Source organism: Aquarana catesbeiana, linkage group LG02, assembly GCF_042186555.1.
Source record: "Aquarana catesbeiana isolate 2022-GZ linkage group LG02, ASM4218655v1, whole genome shotgun sequence".
Lineage (NCBI taxonomy): Eukaryota > Metazoa > Chordata > Amphibia > Anura > Ranidae > Aquarana > Aquarana catesbeiana.
In genome coordinates, this window is record NC_133325.1 from 174,417,073 (window position 1) to 174,437,869 (window position 20,797).

The following is a 20,797-nucleotide window of genomic DNA, read 5'->3' on the forward strand; positions in this document are numbered from 1 at the left end:
TGCATAATGAGGCACTGTCCTGCTTCTCAGTTGCTCTCACCATCCAGCTTATTTAACTAGTCCGGTCAGAACGCCCAAGGAAATAAGAAAACCCACATAATGTGTACCATTTAATTTAAAAAACATATAATATAATGCACTCACAGTTTGCCAGTTAAAAAATGCTTTTCAAGGTATTGCCAGGTAATCTTTCCGATATGATGATATAATACAGCCTTGTCTCCCTCATGTGTATTGTCCCACTGACTTTCTCAAAGGTATGGTAAAGGTAAGGTAAGCTACGTTTGAGAAAGTCCATGGGGCGATACGCACGAGGGAGATGAGAATTATACCCATTCAGTTCTCCCTGCCTGTCAGCTGTAATATACTCTGAGCTGCACATTTATGACACCGCTGTGTGCTGTAATTATGTGATTTTGGTGTGCATCATCACGGCCCAGCCCATTCAAGCGGCCGTACAAAGAGAACCCAGAAGGAAGACTGGGAGAAGATGAAAGCGCCAGCGCAGTGCACAAGGGCTTTGTTTTACAGGTAAATTTGCCATATTATGCTAATACACAATGCATACTGGGCCCATGAGTTCAAAAAAATATAGCAGCGTTTAATTAACCTTTAAAGACAAAGAACACAGACATCTCAGGAGTGCTTTGAAAAGTTTGTGGCTACCCAGACAGGGATTTTTTTTTTTAACATCCACAAGGTCAAGCAAAATGTAGGACCACTGAACAGAGAAGAGGGGAGAAACAGAACACATGGAGTAATATAGTCCAGTTAAATGTGACTAACTACTAATAGCTATACCATGACCTGGAACCTTCACAGAAATAGTGATATGAATAGTTGCAGAATCCTTGTTTTCTAGAAATGTGTAAGGGTGTATAGCAGGGTGTTGTAACTATTACTCACTCTACCCAAAAACTGAGTATTCATAGCTGCAGCTTGTTTTGGCTGTGAGCACTTTCCAGAGACAAGTAATGGTAAGAGGAATGCAGAGGCTGACACGTCCCCCTCCCTCTGCATTCCTCTTGTCATTGGTTGCCTCATTGGTTGCCACTTTCCAGAGACAAGCAATGGCAAGAGGAATGCAGAGGCTGACACGTCCCCCTCCCTCTGCATTCCTCTTGTCATTGGTTGTCTCTGGAAAGTGCTCACAGCCGAAACAAGCTGCAGCTATGAATACTCAGTTTTTGGGTGGATATTTCTATTTTTTGAGAAAATACCTGGCTTCACAGAGCGTGTGAGTATATTAATTAAGGATAACCCAGCAGACAAAATTAGAGGGGATTATAAAAAAAAATAAATAAATGGGGTGAATTTTTTCTTTAAGAATTCGAGAAAGGATTCCGGCATAAACTACTACGCGGGAAGATAGCTTTGTTTATCTGCTGATATACAGTACTGTATATTGACAACAAAAGAAGCCAATAAAACTGCAATTTATGGTATGTTTTAAGTCATATTTAAAAGCTTCACTTACATTGTATTTAAACCATGTTCAAATATACTACTGATAGCTTCTCACCTGAGATATGAGGAGTCCCAGGCACACATAGGCTAATGCGGCCCAACCTGTCACGTGATACCAGCCTGGCCAATCGTAACCCTTCATCCATCAGTGTCTGTTGCAGTAGCTGTCTGCTCCATGGAGATGGATGTGGGAGAGCAATTGATAGGTCTGTAGGAGGAACTCCTGGGGATGATGGTATTCTTACCGTCACAGCTAAGGACAGAGACAAAGCAAATGTATTTAATTTTTCACATTTTCCCTAAAAAATCTGCATATTTAAAGCACAAGAAGAAGATTTTTATTTTCTGCTGTTTGCATAATACAACCTTTTAACTTGCCTCTGCTTGGTTATGAGCCACAGGCTGGGTGGCTGTTGGGATCTTTACACACATCTGTATACTTACATACAAAGGCGAAAGAGCTGCCCCGGCGTGACTGGTCTGCATCCAGAGCTGTTCAATTGTACCTGTACACAAGTAAATGCTTGAATGTGCATAAGGATCTGTACAGCCACTTGGCCTGTCAGGCTGTTATAATTTTAGCAGGCTGCTGAGGGTGGCTATATGGTACTCAAACATCTCTACAGACCTTTACGCCCATGTTATTAAAAACCTTAGTAATGAACCAGCTTCTTATGGCTACTATGTTGTCTGGAAGCCACAAAAACAGGACATTGTCAGAGGCATCAATCCTAAATTCTACACGCCTAAATGTTTATGGACCATAATATTTTCCTCCACGCACAGAAACAAAATGTTGAAATAGGGCAAGGGTCTGTTTCAATAGGATTTATGCTTGTGTATCAGTTTGCAATCAGTTTGAGACTCTTCGGTGATCATTTGAAATTCATTGATAGGTACATTTGATCTGCCTTTAACCTGCTTCAAGCAGGTTTTGCATTCATATGGATTTGTATGTATAACAAATAATTCTGCGCTGCCCAAAAAGACGGATAAGCAGCTAACACGGCCAATAGGATGTAAGCATATAACAGTAAAACAAAAATATGTGTAGCGCTAAAAAACTAAAAGTTCAACAAAAGGACAATATAGTCCAACTAATGGTGAAAAACATCTAAGAGAAACTTAGAAGAAAGTCCTCAATGTTTATATGACTCATAAAGGTTAATGGACCATATAAATGCAGTGACTTCATGTGAAGGACAGATCAAATGCGTGACATCTGAAGTGAAAACAGAAGAAGCACACCACCACCGACAATGAGAAGGCTTACCGAATCTCGTGGACCCAAGAGCATGTACGCCCAATTGGATCAAATCAGACTTGTGTGGTGGGTGATGGTAGATATTCCAGAGAAATGATGGAGATAACCATCTAAGAGTAAACCATAGACTGGTGTGTCCCTCAGGATGGTATCGAGAAGTGGGTGGCAATGCAGTTCCAGCTGAGTGTCTGTCTGTCTGTCTGGTCCTGTCAGGTGGTCGTGAGTGATGGGTTGCTGATCCGGGTCTTAGAGGATAAAAAAAGACTTGCGCTGCCAGAACAGAGCTCTGCACACTGGAGGAAATAGTTTGGGCCAGCTTGATCCAAAAAACACTTTCACTGCAGAGTAGATCGCACATAAAAGGTCAGTTGCACACAAAACACTGCTCCTCATCCGCCGACAATGCCAACCTAGCACTGTGGGTGACGTTACTGGCTCCAGTACTGGAGCCAGTAACGTCACCCACAGTGCTAGGTCGGCATTGTCGGCGGATGAGGAGCAAGTCTTTTTTTATCCTCTAAGACCCGGATCAGCAACCCATCGCTCACGACCACCTGACAGGACCAGACAGACAGACACTCAGCTGGAACTGCATTGCCACCCACTTCTCGATACCATCCTGAGGGACACACCAGTCCATGGTTTACTCTTAGATGTCCATCTCCATCATTTCTCTGGAATATCTACCATCACTCACCACCCAAGTCTGATTTGACCCAATTAGGCGTACGTCCTCTTGGGTCCACGAGTTTCGGTAAGCCTTCTCATTGTCGGTGGTGGTGTGCTTCTTCTGTTTTCACTTCAGATATCACGCATTTGATCTGTCCTTCACATGAAGTCACTGCATTTATATGGTCCATTAACCTTTATGAGTCGTATAAACATTGAGGACTTTCTTCTAAGTTTCTCTTAGATGTTTTTCACCATTAGTTGGACTATATTGTCCTTTTGTTGAACTTTTAGTTTTTTAGCGCTACACATATTTTTGTTTTACTGTTATATGGATTTGTATGGACATGCATATCCCCCTTAAAGCAAAAGAGCCTATAAACACAATCCCTAGGGGCTTGTTTACATGGGCAGCAGTCTGATGCTCTGAGGAAACCTGTGACCAGGTGAAACGCGTAAGCATCACGCCATCACCTGTGTGGTGGCTGGGACCTCTGGATGCCCACCAAATAGCCCGGAACCACCTCAGTCCATCTCCACCCCTGGACGGACCAATACCGCTAAATTTAAACAGCGATCCTGCTTCTCCGCTGCCTCCTCATGTGGCTGTCTACAATACCGCCTACTTAGCTGATTGCCATAGCCCAGCTGACTACCCTTGTACCTGGCGATCTACCGTAAGCGTAGTCTGGAGGAATCAGTACTGCCGGAAGTGTAAGGCTATCAGCATGGTTCACTGACAAGCCAGGAGACGGTGTCAGCACAGCTACTCCGCGGACCACAAGACATTCAGATTAAGACGCCTAAATGGTGAGCGATATTACATGTTTTCCTATGTAAAAACATCAATGGACTTGGGTCTGTCATGTCACTAAATGTTGACCCCCGTGCTTAACAGCGCCATACTGCATGGATCTCTGTTCAATATATTCGAGTCAATCCTACGGGTGGATTTCTCGCCTTTATGCAGTTCTGATACAGTTAATTGTCCTATGTATATGCCCATGGTACTCTACTTTTATCACTTTATATATCTGAGCAACATTTGAACAATATTTACTCAATAAGACCCGGGTCAAGGACTTTTTGTCTGTATGTGTATGCAAGACGAGTGATTGATGGAGGTGTGTATATAGGGTAAGGTGGCCACCCAATGTCCCATGTAAGACGTCAGTCTTATTTTTAATTCTAGCTGGAGGGAGGATTATTTTCATCTTTAATTTCTGTATTATTGTTAATCTGTTTATATATGAACTTTTCTACTTGAGGGTTTCTAATAAAGATAGTTAAGCTTAATATCAGTGTGTCCTCATTGAAGAAACTGCTTTTTTGGAATCTTTTCCGACTTTTTTCTTTTGTATATGCAGCAGTCTTTGCCGCCTCCCTCTCTAAAATAATCCGAGGTTGATCTCTTATCAGAGAGCGGTACAATAGTGGCTGTCAAGCATTCAGAAGGCGATAATGCTGCCTTCTGAATGTTTTTTTTATTTTTATTTTTGGGAACAGAACAGGGATTTTGAATGGGACCACCACACTGCAACCTGAGTCTAGCATCTGGCTCGTGGCTGCGGCACAGGCCCTATTCACCTGAATGGGTCAGGTTTGGTGCCCGCCAATCGCAACTTGAGGTATCATTTTTGCCCCAAAGCATTGTGGCCGTGGCATATAAACAACTCTTTTTGCCCGCCTTTGCAGCTTAAGAGTGGCAACTAAAGACTCATACACACAATCGGATTTTCCGACAACAAAACCGTGGATTTTTTTCCGAAGGATGTTGGCTCAAACTTGTCTTGCATACACACGGTCACACAAATGTTGGCCCAAAATTCTGAACGTGAGAACGCGGTGACGTACAAGACGTACGACAAGCCGAGAAAAAGGAAGTTCAATAGCCAGTGCGGCTCCTTCTGCTTGATTCTGAGCATGCGGGAACTTTTGTGCGACAAACTTGTGTACACACGATCGGAAATTTCCAACAACAAGTTTTGTTGGCGGAAAATTTGGGAACCTGCTCTCAAACATTTGGGCGGAAATTTTGACAGCAAATGTTCAACGGAGCATACACACGGTCAGACTTTCCGACAACTAGCTCACATCCAACATTTGTTGTCAGAAAATCCGATTGTGTGTACGGGGCATAAGAGGCAACTGAGGGACAGTAAAAGCTCTAAGGGTGTTCACTTTCTAAACTTTAAGTAAAAGCCAACACTACATGCCATAAAATGTTTAGAGAAGCCTGGGACAGTGAGACTTTTCCTAATAAGTCAGGATCACAAGAGTTAAATCATAAGAGTAAAGGGGCAGATTGTCAAAGAGATCAATCTGTATAGGAGTGCATGACACAGTACCTTCTGTGAGCTGACATTTCAGCAAAGAAAACACAATTCTTGTAACATATGTTAATGCAGTAAAGCAGGTGCCCCACCTTGCATATGACCATCCATGCTCTCCCCTGAAATGCTGCCACTGTCTTCTTCCATGCTATGCCTCATCGATGTATTTACCCCCTCTGATTCGCCTTGCAATGACACCTCCACAACCTAAAGAAAAAGAGACAGCATTATAATGAATTTTATTATTTCAAGTTAGCTGATATGAAGCTATACATCACTATGGGGTTTATTTACGAAAGGCAAATCCACTTTGCACTACAAGTACAAACTACAAGTGCAAAGTGCACTTGAAATTGCACTGAAAGTACACTTGGAAGTGCAGTCACTGTAAATCTGAGGGCAAGATCTGAAATGAGGGGAAGCTCTGCTGATTTTATCATCCAATGATAAAGTTAAAATGCTGTTTTTTTATTCTCCTTGCATGTCCCCCACGGATTTACACTTTGCACTTTTAGTTTGCACTTGTAGTGCAAAGTGGATTTGCCTTTTCGTAAATAACCCCCTATATCTCCCCCTATATCTCTCTCACTGATTCCTGTATCACCAATAACATTCAATTCTACAAGACAAATTTGAATCTGATTGCTGACAGTATTTCTCAGCATTTTTTATATCAGAATGTGTATGTGCGGAGAGGGTATTCCAGCATCACAAGCAGGGGTGTTCCAGGATCACCAGATTATAGGGGCAATAAAGGCACTACACCTTTACAATTTTACAATGGTCTTAATGGAAGGATAACACCTAGAAGCACTGCTATCAATGTGCACAGTGTGATTCGAGAGTGTTCTGATTAGCAAAAGAGATGTGCACAACAGAAAAATTTGTATAGTTTCGGATTTGTTCGTTAAGTTAATAATTTTGTTTGGTCAAATTCGTTATGTTAGAATGATTCCTTTACAGAAATCGGAAAGTATATTCGGATTTGTTTTGTATAATGCTAGCGAATCGGAATTCAAATTTCAGAAGATGGCTATTATAGTTTTATTTTATTCAGTTCTATTTTTTCTATTTTATTCTATTCTTTTATTTTCTATTCTATTCTGTTTGATTCTATTCAATTCTATTTTCTTCTATTCTTCTATTCTATTCTATTCTTTTCTATTCTATTCCTTTATTTTATTTTCTATTCTATTCTATTTTATTCTATTTATTTTTTTAATATATATTCTATTCTAAGCAGCCTAAGTAGGAATCATCATCTTATTGCACTTTTATACCTTATTTATTGCAATATGTTTCCATTTCAAATTCGGATTAAAATTTATTTTCAAATGAATTTGCAGCCTCAAATTTGGATAATTATTTTTGTTATAATTTATTTTTGATTCATTGGAATTCGTTACTATTGCGATTCGGAAATTTGGATACATACAAATTTCAGAATAATGAAAATGTAATTTTACTTTAGATTCGTAACAAAAGAAATCGCACATGTCTAATTAGCAACAGCATTAAATAACAGCATTTAGAACTATACTTTAGTGTATAGGTTGGCTTTTATTGTGTGTATGATTGCAGAGTTATTAGAAAGTCCCTAGTACTTACAAACAAGGCTCTATCATGGCAACCTAGATGTTGTTATTGAATCCTCCTGCTAGTCTAATATAGTGTTGGCTCTGTGGCTGGGTTGGATAAATACAGAACCCTTTAATGAAAGTGGCAAAGAGGTCATTTATCCTAAGACCACTAGGAGCCTGACAGTAAAAAGAACTGTAAGCCCATAATGGAGCTCATACCTAAGGTTGTCACCTGTCCGGGATTCACCTGGACATTCTGGGTTTTGAATCATGTGTTCGGGTTTCAGTCCACCTAAAACCGGACACATTATTCAGAGGGGAATTTGGCTAGGAACAGGGCTTGACAGGAGGGTGAGGGGGCACTATGTGCGTCGCATTACAATTCTTTTTGGAGTTCCCAAAGGTGTCCCAGAACTGTTACAATCCTATACTGTATACCAAAACAAAAACAAAAAAATGTACTGTGCACCGCTAAAGTGTTCGGGTTTGCCTTGAAGAAAAAGTGGCAACCCTACTCATTCCACATCCCCTGATCCTCTATGAAGCCAGGAAACCCATGTTTCAAATAGGTTCTCCTTTCAGTGGTCAAAAATATCATTAGCTAAATATCAAAATATGTATTATATAGTGTTTAGCCATAATCCTAGCTCTGTCCAAAATCCTAGATCACCCATCTATAAAACTATTTTAAGAAAACTAGCAGAGCTGTGATATTTTCTAGTAAAATCCCTGACAGGTAGCAACGTTAGGTATGAGCTCCATTATGGGCTTACAGTTCAAGTTATATTACTGTTAGGCTCCTAGTGGGCTTAGGATAAATGGCCTCTTCGCCACTTTCATAAATAGAATAGTGCATATCCTCACAATGTGTAGCTGGGTTAAAATTAGGGTTGCACCGATACCACTTTTTTAAGGCCAAGTACAAGTACTGATGTTTTTTTTTCAAGCACTCGCCGATATTGATTACCGATCCTTTTTTTAAAGTCATGTGACAGTGGCACTAATATGCATCACTGATGGGCAGTAATAGGTGGCACTGATGGGAACTGAAGAGGCGTGGACTGTGTATGTGTGTGTGTCGGGGGGGAGGGGGGGTTAGACGGTGTCAGTATTCTTTTTTAATTTATTTTCATTTTTTTTTACAATTTAACTTTTAAATATTTATTACAATTCTTTATTTGAATTTGTATTTTTTTTATAAGCCCTGTTGGGGGGGGTTTGGTGAGATATCAGGGAACAGACCCCTAACATCTCCCCTTTGAGACAGGGAAAGGGGACTAAGGACACAGATTCCCCAGTCCCTTTCTCAGCAGCCTCAGCTGCACTGAAGATGAATAGACAGGAGACAGAGGCTCTCTATTCATAAACTGAAGCATCCTAAACACAGTTTAGGATGCTTAGTTATGAATGGACACAGAGTCAGTGATCACTGACTCTGTGCATTCAGAAAAGGAAGGAGCCTTCCTGACAGATCTGGGACAGGAGGGGACCAGAGGAGGACACAGAGGACACGGGGAGCACAGAGGAGGACATGGGGGAGCACAGAGGAGGACACGGAGAGGGACCAGAGGGGGACCGGAGGAGGACACGGACGGAGACCAGAGGAGGACAGGGACGGGGATCGAAGGAGGACACAGATGGAGACCGGAAGAGGACAGGGATGGGGACCAGAGGAGGACACAGAGGACCTCGGGAGCCAGAGGAGGATACAGGGGACAGTCGGGTGTGATCGGTTTCAGCGGTGGGGGCAGTTACAATCACCGATCTCCCTGTGTGGCTTTCAATAAAGCAGCTGAAAGCCGCAGGAAGGGAGAGGAGGAGAAGCAGCTGTCATCTGCATTATTGAAAGCCACACAGGGAGATTGGTGATTGTAACTGTCCCTACCACTGCACTGATCATTTCTGAGGCTGCCCAGGTATCGTATTAGGCATTGGAGCATTTGCACAAGTACAAGTACTCGTGCAAATGCTCAGTATCGACACCGATACTAGTATCAGTATTGGTGTAACCCTAGGTAAAATAGAACTAGGAGAAGGATCTGGGGGTTTTGGTAGATCATAAGCTTAATAATAGCATGCAATTCCAAGCTGAGTTTTGCAAAGCGAGCAAAGTCCTTTCTTGTATTAAGAGAGGTATGGACTCCAGAGAGAGATATATCTTTTGCCCCTGTACAAATCATTAGTAAGACCTCATCTGGAATATGCAGTTCAGTTTTGGGCACCAGTTCTCAAAAAGGATATCAGGGAACTGGAGAAACTGCAGAGAAGGGCAACCAAACTGATAAGAGGCATGGAGGAGCTCAGCTCTGAGGAAATATTAGAGGAAGTGAATTTATTCACTGTTGAAAAGAGGAGATTAAGGGGGGATATGATCACCATGTATAAATATATAAGGAGTCCATATAGTGAACCTGGTGTTGAGTTATTCACTTTACGGTCATCACAGAGGACAAGGGGGCACTCTTTACATCTAGAGGAAAAGGGATTTCATCTCCAAATACGGAAAGTTTTCTTCACAGTAAGAGCTGTGCAAATGTGGAATAGACTCCCTCCAGAGGTGGTTCTGGCCAGCTTAGTAGATTTCTTTAAGAAAGGCCTGGATTCTTTCCTAAATGTACATAATATAACTGGGTACTAACATTTATAGGTAAAGTTGATCCAGGGAAAATCCGATTGCCTCTCTGGGATCAGGAAGGAATATTTTCCCATGCTGTAGCAAATTGGATCCTGCTTTTCGCTTTTTCGCCTTCCTCTGGATCAGCTGTGGGTATAGGATTGGGTATATTGGATTGTATGATATTTTTTATTTTATTTATTTATTTATTTTTTATGGACTTGTGTCTATTTTCAACCTGACTAACTATGTAACTATGTAACTATTCAATCCTGTAAAGGTAGTAGGGCCATACTAGAGTGATCTCTGTCCTGGGCCCAGTAATTTCATATAGTGAATAAGTCACTGAAAATTATGTTACATAGAAAAAGGCTAAGCAATTATGATGTCAAAAGTTCTACATTAACCACTAAGCCACCGCCCACCGTCATATGACGGCGGGACGAGGCTTCTGTTGTTCTGGGCGGACGTCATATGATGTGATCGCCCTCCCGAGCCACTAGGGGGCGCGCGCGCGCCCGCTGCGTTGCTCGGGACCCGGTGCGCGTGCCCGGCGGCCGCGATGTCCGCCGGGCACCCGCGATTGCCGGGTAACAGAGCAGGACCGTGGATCTGTGTATGTAAAAACACAGATCCACGTCCTGTCAGAGAGGAGAGGAGACCGATGGTGTGTCCCTTGTACATAGGGACACCGATCGGTCTCCTCCCCTAGTGAGTCCCCTCCTACCACAGTTAGAATCACCTCCCTAGGTCATATATTAACCCCTCGATCGCCCCCTAGTGTTAACCCCTTCCCTGCCAGTCACATTTACACAGTAATCAATGCAAATTTATAGCACGGATCGCTGTATAAATGTGAATGGTCCCAAAAATGTGTCAAAAGTGTCCGATATGTCCGCTGCAATATCGCAGTCACAATAAAAATCGCAGATCGCCGCCATTACTAGTAAAAAATAAATAAATAAATAAAAATGCTATAAACTTATCTATTTTGTAGACGCTATAACTTTTGCGCAAACCAATCAATATACGCTTATCGCGATTTTTTTTTACCAAAAATATGTAGAAGAATACGTATCGGCCTAAACTGAGTAAAAAATTTGTTAAAAAAAAAAAATTGGATATTTATTATAGCAAAAAGTAAAAAATATTGTGTTTTTTCAAAATTGGCCCTCTTCTTTTGTTTATAGCGCAAAAAATAAAAACCATAGAGGTGATCAAATACCACCAAAAGAAAGCTCTATTTGTGGGGAAAAAATGATAAAAATTTCATTAGGGTGCAGTGTAACATGACCGCGCAATTTTCATTCAAAGTGCGACAGCGCTGAAAACTGAAAAATGGCTTGGGCAGGAAGGGGGTGAAAGTGCCCTGTATTGAGGTGGTTAAAGGGCAACAAATCTGTTCTGTGCCTAGGGCTTATGTGCATAGAACATTTGTTTGTACTCTCTGCAGAATTTTACGTTCATCTGTCATCGCCAGGAACAGTATAAATTATCTTACTTCTTGGCATGTCTTTGTGTTACCACTTTAGTGGTTGGTGCTGTATCTACAGGTTGAGTAACATCCCAGCCATAAGTCATCAAGCTGCAATGATGCTTAAGGCTGCATTCACATCGCGGTTTTGTATCGCGAGCAGAATCACTGCTAAACTGCCTGCGATCAAATCACAGAAAGCACATTTGAGATGCCATTCATTTGAATGGCACCTAAAATCGTGGTTCGGTTCTCTGCAACTGTCACGCGATAAATCATGCTGCAACTGCTGCAATCCACATTGTGTGAAGCTTGTCGCCCAAAAGTAGCGATTTTAGGTGGCATTCAAATGAATGGCATCTCAAATATGCTTTCTGTGATTTGTCATTCACACCTCAGCGCTTTGGGCAGAACCGTGGCAAATCTGCAAAATGCCGAGATGTGAATGCAGCCTAAAGAATACTAAAAAGCAATTTGGACATGCTCAGATGGCATGCAGTAGGGCCGGACAGGCCTTAACCAAGCTTTAATCTGCCTTAAAGCTGAACTCTAGGAATTATCTGTATTGCAGATCTATATTGGTCCAGCTTGGCACAATGTAAGCATGGATATCTCATGCCTAGTGGACCACTGGAGAAGCTGAAATTCACTGTAGTAGTCAGCACTGCTTCTGGGTCCTACTTGGGTTTTGTGCAAGCAGCTTTGCACACTGACCATAGAGGTTTACTCGTTTGACACTTGCATCCTTCATAGAACATCTTGTATTTTTTTCAGTGAATAAAAGGTGTTCTCTGATTGGACAAGATGAAAAGGAGGGGCAATGATGTCACATATTATTTCACTGTCAGGGCAATAAGGATGTGGAACTCAGAGACTCTTGGACACGCATCTTAAAGCAGTGGTCATCAACCCTCTCCTCGAGGCCCACTAACAGACCAGGTTTTATGTATTACCTTTGGGAGTTGCAGACTAGAATACTGCAATCACTGAGTAGCAAATGATATCACCTGTGATGTATTTCAGTTATCTTGCAAACCTGACCTGTTAGTGGGCCCTGAGGACAGGAGTTAATGACCACTGTCTTAAAGAACACAACATAAAGGGATTTGTCAAATGAGCATAGACACTGACACGCGGACACTCACAGGTTGAATTGGATGGATTATTGTCTTTATTCAACCTTACCTACTATGTAACTATGTAACTATGTAGAGAACAAAAAAGGAGATTGGGACTTTAAGGTATGACTAAGATAGTTCATATACCTCCATCCCTGGTATGTTTAAAAAGAGGAGAAGGTTTGTGGGACTTTATATGAAGCACACTTCTAAATTGAACGAACCAATCAGTATAAACATTATAAACATTATTTATTGATACAAAAGGCATACATACACAGTAAAATAGTAGAAAAATAAGATAGTAGATCTCGATAGAAATCATCTAAACAATTCATGATTATACACAATTATTCCAACATGATATACAGTATCTCATAAAAGTGAGTACACCCCCTCACATTTTTGTAAATATTTTATTCTATCTTTTCATGTGACAACACTGAAGAAATTACACTTTGCTACAATGTAAAATAGTGAGTGTACAGCTTGTATAACAGTGTAAATTTGCTGTCCCCTCAATATTCCTCAACACGGCCATTAATGTCTAAACCGCTGGCAACAAAAGTGAGTACACCCCTAAGTGAAAATGTCCAAATTGGGCCCAAAGTGTCAATATTTTGTGTGGCCACCATTATTTTTCAGCACTGCCTTAACCCTCTTGGGCATGGAGTTCACCAGAGCTTTACAGGTTGCCACTGGAGTCCTCTTCCACTTCTTCGTGATGAAATCACAGAGCTGGTGGATGTTAGAGACCTTGCGTTCATCCACCTTCTGTTTGAGGATGCCCCACAGATGCTCAATAGGGTTTATGTCTGAAGACATGCTTGGCCAGTCTATCACCTTTACCCTCAGCTTCTTTAGCAAGGCAGTGGTCATCTTGGAGGTGTGTTTGGGGTCATTATCGTGTTGGAATACTGCCTTGCAGCCCTGTCTCCGAAGGGAGGGGATCACGCTCTGCTTCAGTATGTCACAGTACATGTTGGCATTCATGGTTCCCTCAATGAACTGTAGCTCCCCAGTGCCGGCAGCACTCATGCAGCCCCAGACCATGACACTCCCACCACCATGCTTGACTGTAGGCAAGACACACTTGTCTTTGTACTCCTCACCTGGTTGCCGCCACACACGCTTGACACCATCTGAACCAAATGAGTTTATCTTGGTCTCATCAGACCACAGGACATGGTTCCAGTAATCCATGTCCTTAGTCTGCTTGTCTTCAGCAAACTGTTTGTGGGCTTTCTTGTGCACAGCCATGCAGACCAATTTGATGCAGTGTGCAACGTATGGTCTGAGCACTGACAGGCTGACTCCCCACCCCTTCAACCTCTGCAGCAATGCTGGCAGCACTCATACATCTATTTCCCAAAGACAACCTCTGGATATGACGCTGAACACATGCACTCAACTTCTTTGGTCGACCATGGCGAGGCCTGTTCTGAGTGGAACCTGTCCTGTTAAACCGCTGTATGGTCTTGGCCACCATGCTGCAGCTCAGTTTAAGGGTCTTGGCAATCTTCTTATAGCCTATGCCATCTTTATGTAGAGCAACAATTCTTTTTTTTTTCAGATCCTCAGAGAGTTCTTTGCTATGAGGTGCCATGTTGAACTTCCAGTGACCAGTATGAGAGAGTGAGAGTGATAACATCAAATTGAACACACCTGCTCCCCATTCACACCTGAGCCACGTGACACCAGGGAGGAAAAATGGCTAATTGAGCCCAATTTGGACATTTTCACTTAGGGGTGTACTCACTTTTGTTGCCAGCGGTTCAGACATTAATGGCTGCATGTTGAGTTATTTTGAGGGGACAGCAAATTTACACTGTTATACAAGCTGTACACTCACTACTTTACATTGTAGCAAAGTGTCATTTCTTCAGTGTTTTCACATGAAAAGAAATAATAAAATATTTACAAAAATGTGAGGGGTGTACTCACTTTTGTGAGATACTGTACATAGTAATGGACCTTGGGTATGAAAACCAAAATTGTAACGGTAGCAAATATGCATAATAACAATGATGAATTGATTCATTAAAATAAGTTATAGTAAAATACAGGTATTACACGTGGACACTGTGATGTAGCATCATAGGAAAGCCCTACGCGTTTTGTGGTTAAAATACCACTCATCAGGAGCATATGCAGAGTTTGGGAGTATCTATAATAGAGTAGAAATGACAAATACGATATGATGGTAAAAAAAAGGATATAAAACAAGGGAGAAAGAGGGGGGGGGCATGAAAGATCCCACACACTCTCACCTAGCTGTAGTATATGGGTAAAATTTTTGATAATATAAAAAATGAGAAGCACTATAGGAGAAGTCATCATATAAAGTCCCACAACCCTTCTCCCCTTTTCATATGTAACTATGTAATCTTATGGAATGATTGATGTTGAAATAAATGGCCTGGTGACAGGATCTCTTTAAGAACAACTTCACTTAAAGTGACATTTTACTTTAAAGGCTAAGTTCACCTTTACCAGAAAATAGTATAATCAGTGGGTCCCAGTAGATAATAAAAAACTGTGCAGCTTTGTAAAAGGCCCATTCATTTTATTGTCATACCTTTTTTGGCCCCTCTGGAAGCCTGACCAAAAAACTCCCACTAGCTGTCTCCTCATCCTGCCTTGTTGCTAGGACATAAAAAACCATTGGATGCTCACTCCCAGAATTACAGGATAAAAAACATTTTCTTGCATTCACTGCTACAAAATTGCTAGTCTGGCATGGCACTAATGGAGCAAAGTAGTCCTGAAGAACTGCCAGTGAGCAATTCATGCTACCGACATCCACTCACTGAAATATAATTTTTGAGTACACTTAAAGTGGTTGTAAACTCTCCCCGACAACTTTGTCCCATGTAAATCAGCATAAAAAACCCTAATGAACACTTCTTGTAGATATTTCCTTACTTGCTTAGCATTGTTGTAATCCTTTTTGTTCTTTAGAATGACTTCACTGAGCATGCCCAGATCTCCCCTGATTTACGGCACACTCTGTGTACTTATCTGTCTATTATCAGATCTTCTGAAATCCCACGAGACTGCATAATCACTCAGAGCTTCCTACTACACCCCATGTGACCATGTGACATCACATGCAGTGTAAACTTGGGCATTGGACAGGATTACTGCAGCCTTATCAGCTGAAGCTGATAAAAATGACACAGGCAAACACTAGATAATAGGCACAAGTAAATACTATGAAATAAAACAAGTCAGCTATGAGCAGTGAAACAGAGTTGCCATAGAAATGTTGGATTGAGAAGGAGGCTTGGTTAACAGTAAGGAAGTGCTCAATGTAAGGGCGGAAATACACTCTACTGTGGACTCAGAAAACAATACTTAAGATGGCGCTGCCTAACCCCTGGAAACAAGTTTTTTAAAGTTTCTTTAAAACAGTAAGTAATATGCGATTTGGGCTGGATTACAGTGGCTATAGTTTGATAATTACTTATTATAATGGACTAAATGAAAAGCAGCATCAGAGTGGGAGAGTTTACTTCCTCTTTAATAAATCATTTTTGCAATAACATATTTTCAGTTCATAGATGTATTGCTCTATTACCTCTTGCTTAAGTAGTTTTGCTTGTGGTGCACCCATTTCCTCCGGAGTTAACCTAGGAGTGAAAAAAAAGGAAAGAATAGATGCTGAAATATCAATATTGTAAATTCCATAGCATGTATGTCTCTTTGTCAATACTGATTTCATGTTATCACTAAAACATACTTTAAAAGGGCCCAACTTCTAACTAAGCTAATAATTCTGCTATATGTATTCATGTCTTTAATTTAGATGTTTGGAGCAGCATCTTGAAGGGACTGACTTTTGAGAGAGCTTCCAAGCTACTTCTTATGTGCCTTACCTCCTCACCACCAGATCAGAACTTTCTATATCTGTGTTTAAGTAATTATTACAATGTACTATTTTTTATTATACAGGCTTTATATATCGACAACGGTTTGTGCAGTGCCTGATAAAATATAGGGGAAAAAGTACAGCTAAAATACAATGCAAGACAAGAGGGTTATATGCAAGATATGGGAGCTTACCATCTAAAAGGGAGGGCCATGTGATACAAAAGTGGTAACTGTGATAGGATAAGTTGATGAAGAAAATAAAAGTTCAGTTTTTAGGTAAAAGCAGGTAGGCTTTCCTGATAAGCTTTCAAGGATCAAGGGATTAGGTCCTGAAAGTGGTTGTAAACCTCAGACATGAAATAGGAACAAAGCATATCCTTCTATAGTGTGTACTTGTCTCAATTCAGAGTACTAAGTGTCATTTCTGTCTGTTGGCTCATTCCTTTGCTATCAGCATGAATCATTTCTGACAAGTTTTCCTGACACCAAGAGAAAAATGGTGACAGGGGAGGGCATAGGCTGTGATTGACAGTCTCAGCTCTGTTCTTGTGAGCAGTGTGAAGGTGGGTGGGACCCTTTCCTTCTAATCAGCTCTTAGAGCTTTCCTCACTGATGTAACCTCAGCTCCTTGCCCCCTGCTTTTCAGAGTTGAGCTATCCTGTGTAGAGTCTTCACTTTGAATGGATGTAAATAGAAAGACCGCTGTAGATAAACAGGTACAACTTATGTAGAAGGATTTGTTTCATCTGTATCACCTGAGGCCAGTTACTTCACTGGGTATATGTGAGGGTTTACAACCACTTTAAGACAAGCATGGAAGGAGGTGATGGGAGCTAGAAAGCAGGAGGTCTTGGGAGGAGGGAGGAGGGCAGTTTGCATGATATTTTGTATGGGGTCTGGTGATATAGCTGGGGGCAGAGTTGATGGTTGTGTGATGTGTTTGTTGGTAATTTGAATTTTATTCATTTGATAAAGCCAGTGAAAGCATTGGCAGAGAGGGGTAAGGTGGGTGGGTCTGGCAGCAGCATTCATGATTGATTGAAGGATAGCCCTTGTAAAGATATGAGGTAGTTGCAATAGTCAAATTATAGTTTAGGTTTACATTTAAAAACATAAATTATCTCATTAAATAACTTGTTGTACACAAAAGAAAAAAGCATACTACTCTCCAGACCACTGTTCATATTCTTGTATACACTACATACCAAGCGTTTGTGGATACCTGACCATAAGGCCTATATGAGCTAAACTATGGTCATTAATATGGGATATGACACCCACCTAAAATTATGGGCAAGCTCTGATACCACTTGCTGGGTTGGTTCCCTAAAGAATTGTTTTTGTTTAGTTTCCAGGGGTTGCGCCTTACTAGCTCCCACTCTTCCACGCTTCTTTCCACAGGATTTTGAAGTATGGAGCATTTGTGAGGTCAGGTAATGATGTTGGCTCACAAACAGCATTTTAATTCATCCAAAAAATGATCAATAAGGTTGAGTTTAGGGTTCTGTACAGGGCCCCCAAATTCTTACATTCTAAACTCATCAAACACGGACCTACACTCAACCGACTGTGGAGGCCATTGGAGTACAGTGAACTTATTGTCATGTTCAAGAAACCAGTTTGAGATGATTTAAGCTTTGTGACATAGTGCATTAACCTGCTGGAAGTAGCCATCAGAAGATGGGTACACTGTAGTTACAAAGGGATGGACATGGTCAGCAACAATACTCAGGTAGGCCGTGTCATTTAAATGATACTCAGTTGGTACTAAGGGGCCCAAAGTGTGCCAAGAAAATATCCCCCACACCATTACACCACCCCCCGCAGCCTGAATGGTTGATACAAGGCAGGATGGATCCATGCTTTCATGTTGTTTAAGCCAAATTCTAACTCTACCATCTGAATGTCACAGCTGAAATCGAGACTAGTCAGACCAGGCAATGTTTTTCCAATCTTCTATTTCCCAATTTTGGCCTCAGTATCCTGTTTTTAGCTGACAGGAGTGGCAACCGGTGTAGTTTTCTGCTGCTGTAGCTAATTTGCTTCAAGGTTCGATGTGTTGTGCATTCAGAGATGGTATTCTGCATACCTTGGTTGTAACAAGAGGTTTTTTGAGTTACTATTGCCTTTCTATCATATCAAACCAGTCTGCCAATTCTTCTCTGACATCAACAAGGCATCAACAAGGCATTTTTCTCCACACAACTGCCGCTCACTGTATATTTTCTCTTTTTCGGACCATTCTCTGTAAATCCAAGAGATGGTTGTTTGTGAAAATCCCAGTAGATCAGCAGTTTTTAAAGACCAGCCCGTCTTGCACCACCAACCATGCCACGTTCAAAGTCACTTAAATGCCCTTTTTTCCCCATTCTGATGCTCGGTTTGAACTTCAGAAAGTTATCTTCACCACGTCTAGATGTCTAAATGCATTGAGTTGCTGCCATGTGATAGACTGATTAGCAATTTGTGTTACCAAGCAATTGAACCGGTGTACCTAATAAAGTGGCCAGTGAGTGTAGCTTGGCAATTCGACTTAACAATTATCTAAGAAAGTTTTTCCTTAAGGAACAGGATGGTTTTATCGCCAGTGTGCAAGCATTTGACAGTTTTAGAAAAATCCTGTGAATATTAATCTAACTGCCTTTCAACTCTTATGCCCCGTACACACGGTCGGACATTGATTGGACATTCCGACAACAAAATCCTAGGATTTTTTCTGACGGATGTTGGCTCAAACTTGTTTTGCGTACGCACGGTCGCACAAAGTTGTCGGAATTTACGATCGCCAAGAACGCGGTGACGTACACCACGTACGACCAGACTAGAAAAGGCCAGTTCAGAACCAAGAGCGGCACCCTTTGGGCTCCTTTTGCTAATCTCGTGTTAGTAAAAGTTTGGTGAGAGACGATTCGCGCTTTTTCAGACTCGTGGTTTTCAGATCGTTTTCTGCTGTTCAGTTTGTGCTTGTGGGTTTGTATCTACTCTTCAGTGCGTGCAGAAAGCTACGCGTGACTTTGATTAGTCATTGTGTTCTTGTTCGTTCGTTACTGTTTTTCAGGTCGCTCTTCACAGGCCTTGCTGTTCTTCAGTGCGTTCTGTTACTTAGTTCTGAGCAGCCGACCGTTTTCTAGTCATGTTGCGTATACGTACTCCTCGTAGAGTTCGTGCTGTGCGGGGGCTTGGTGTTGGGGTCCTTACCTTGACACAAGTCCAGTCCATGAACAGGGTGGGGAGGAGTTCATGGACCAAGAATTGGTTGCTTCAGCGTGACCAGTTCTGTCATATGCCTTTGCTCCGTGAGATCCGTGAGAATAATCCTGATGATTTCAGGAACTTTCTCAGGATGACGGACCCCGTATTTCACCATTTGTTGGCTTTGCTGACCCCCTATATTAGCAGGCAGGATACCTGCATGAGGCAAGCCATCACTCCGGAGCAGAGGCTCATCGCCACCCTGCGGTACTTGGCGACGGGGAGAAGCCTGCAGGACTTGAAGTTCTCGACAGGCATCCCCCCCCAGGCTCTGGGGATCATTATCCCGGAGACCTGTTCTGCCATCATCCAGGTCCTGCAGAAGGACTATATTAAGGTAAGATTTTTATCCTTTAACCACTTCAATACCAGGCACTTAGACACCTTCCCGCCCAGACCAATTTTCAGCTTTCAGCGCTGTCGCAATTTGAATGACAATTGCGCGGTCATGCTACACTGTACCCAAACAAATTTTTTATCATTTTGTTCCCACAAATAGAGCTTTCTTTTGGTGGTATTTGATCACCTCTGCGGTTTTTATTTTTTGCGCAACAAATAAAAAAAGACCGAAAATTTTGAAAAAAAACAAGTTTTTCTTTGTTTCTGTTAAAACTTTTTTGTAAATAAGTACGTTTTCTTCTTCAATGACGGGCACTGATATGGCTGCACTGACGGGCACTGATACGGCGGCACTGATGGGCACCGATGAGGTGGCACCAATGAGGTGGCACTGATGAGGTGGCACTGACGGGCACTGATGATGGGCACTGATAGGCGGCACTGATGGGCACTGATAGGCGGCACTGATAGGTGGCACTGGTATGTGGCACTGATGGGCACTCATAGATGGCACAGATGGGCACTTATAGGCGGCACTGATGGGCACTCATAGGTGGCATTGATGGGCACTCATAGGTGGCATTGATGGTTACTTATGGGTGGCACTGATAGTTGGCACAGATGAGCATGGATGGGCACTGATAGATGGGCACTGATGGGCACGGATGGGCACTGACAGGTGGCATGAATGGACACTGATGGGTGGCACTGATGGCACTGCTTGTTTGCAGTGATGCCCCTAAGGGTGGCATTGCTGGGCATCACTGCAACATATTGGTGCCAATCAGTGCCCATTTGTGGGCACTGATTGGCA

General features: G+C 41.9%; 1 protein-coding gene across 2 annotated transcripts in view; it reads right to left on the minus strand.

Moving 5' to 3' along the window:
* Nucleotides 1-20,797, minus strand: part of NAB2 (NGFI-A binding protein 2) — a 122,744-nt gene that overhangs the window by 22,595 nt on the left and 79,352 nt on the right. For both annotated transcript variants that reach the window (XM_073613833.1, XM_073613832.1), the window contains 3 exons: nucleotides 16,100-16,151; nucleotides 5,826-5,940; nucleotides 1,523-1,720 (listed from right to left, as the gene is read on the minus strand). In XM_073613833.1, coding sequence (XP_073469934.1) covers nucleotides 1,523-1,720; nucleotides 5,826-5,940; nucleotides 16,100-16,151 — 365 coding nt within the window. The remainder of the gene's footprint in view (nucleotides 1-1,522; nucleotides 1,721-5,825; nucleotides 5,941-16,099; nucleotides 16,152-20,797) is intronic.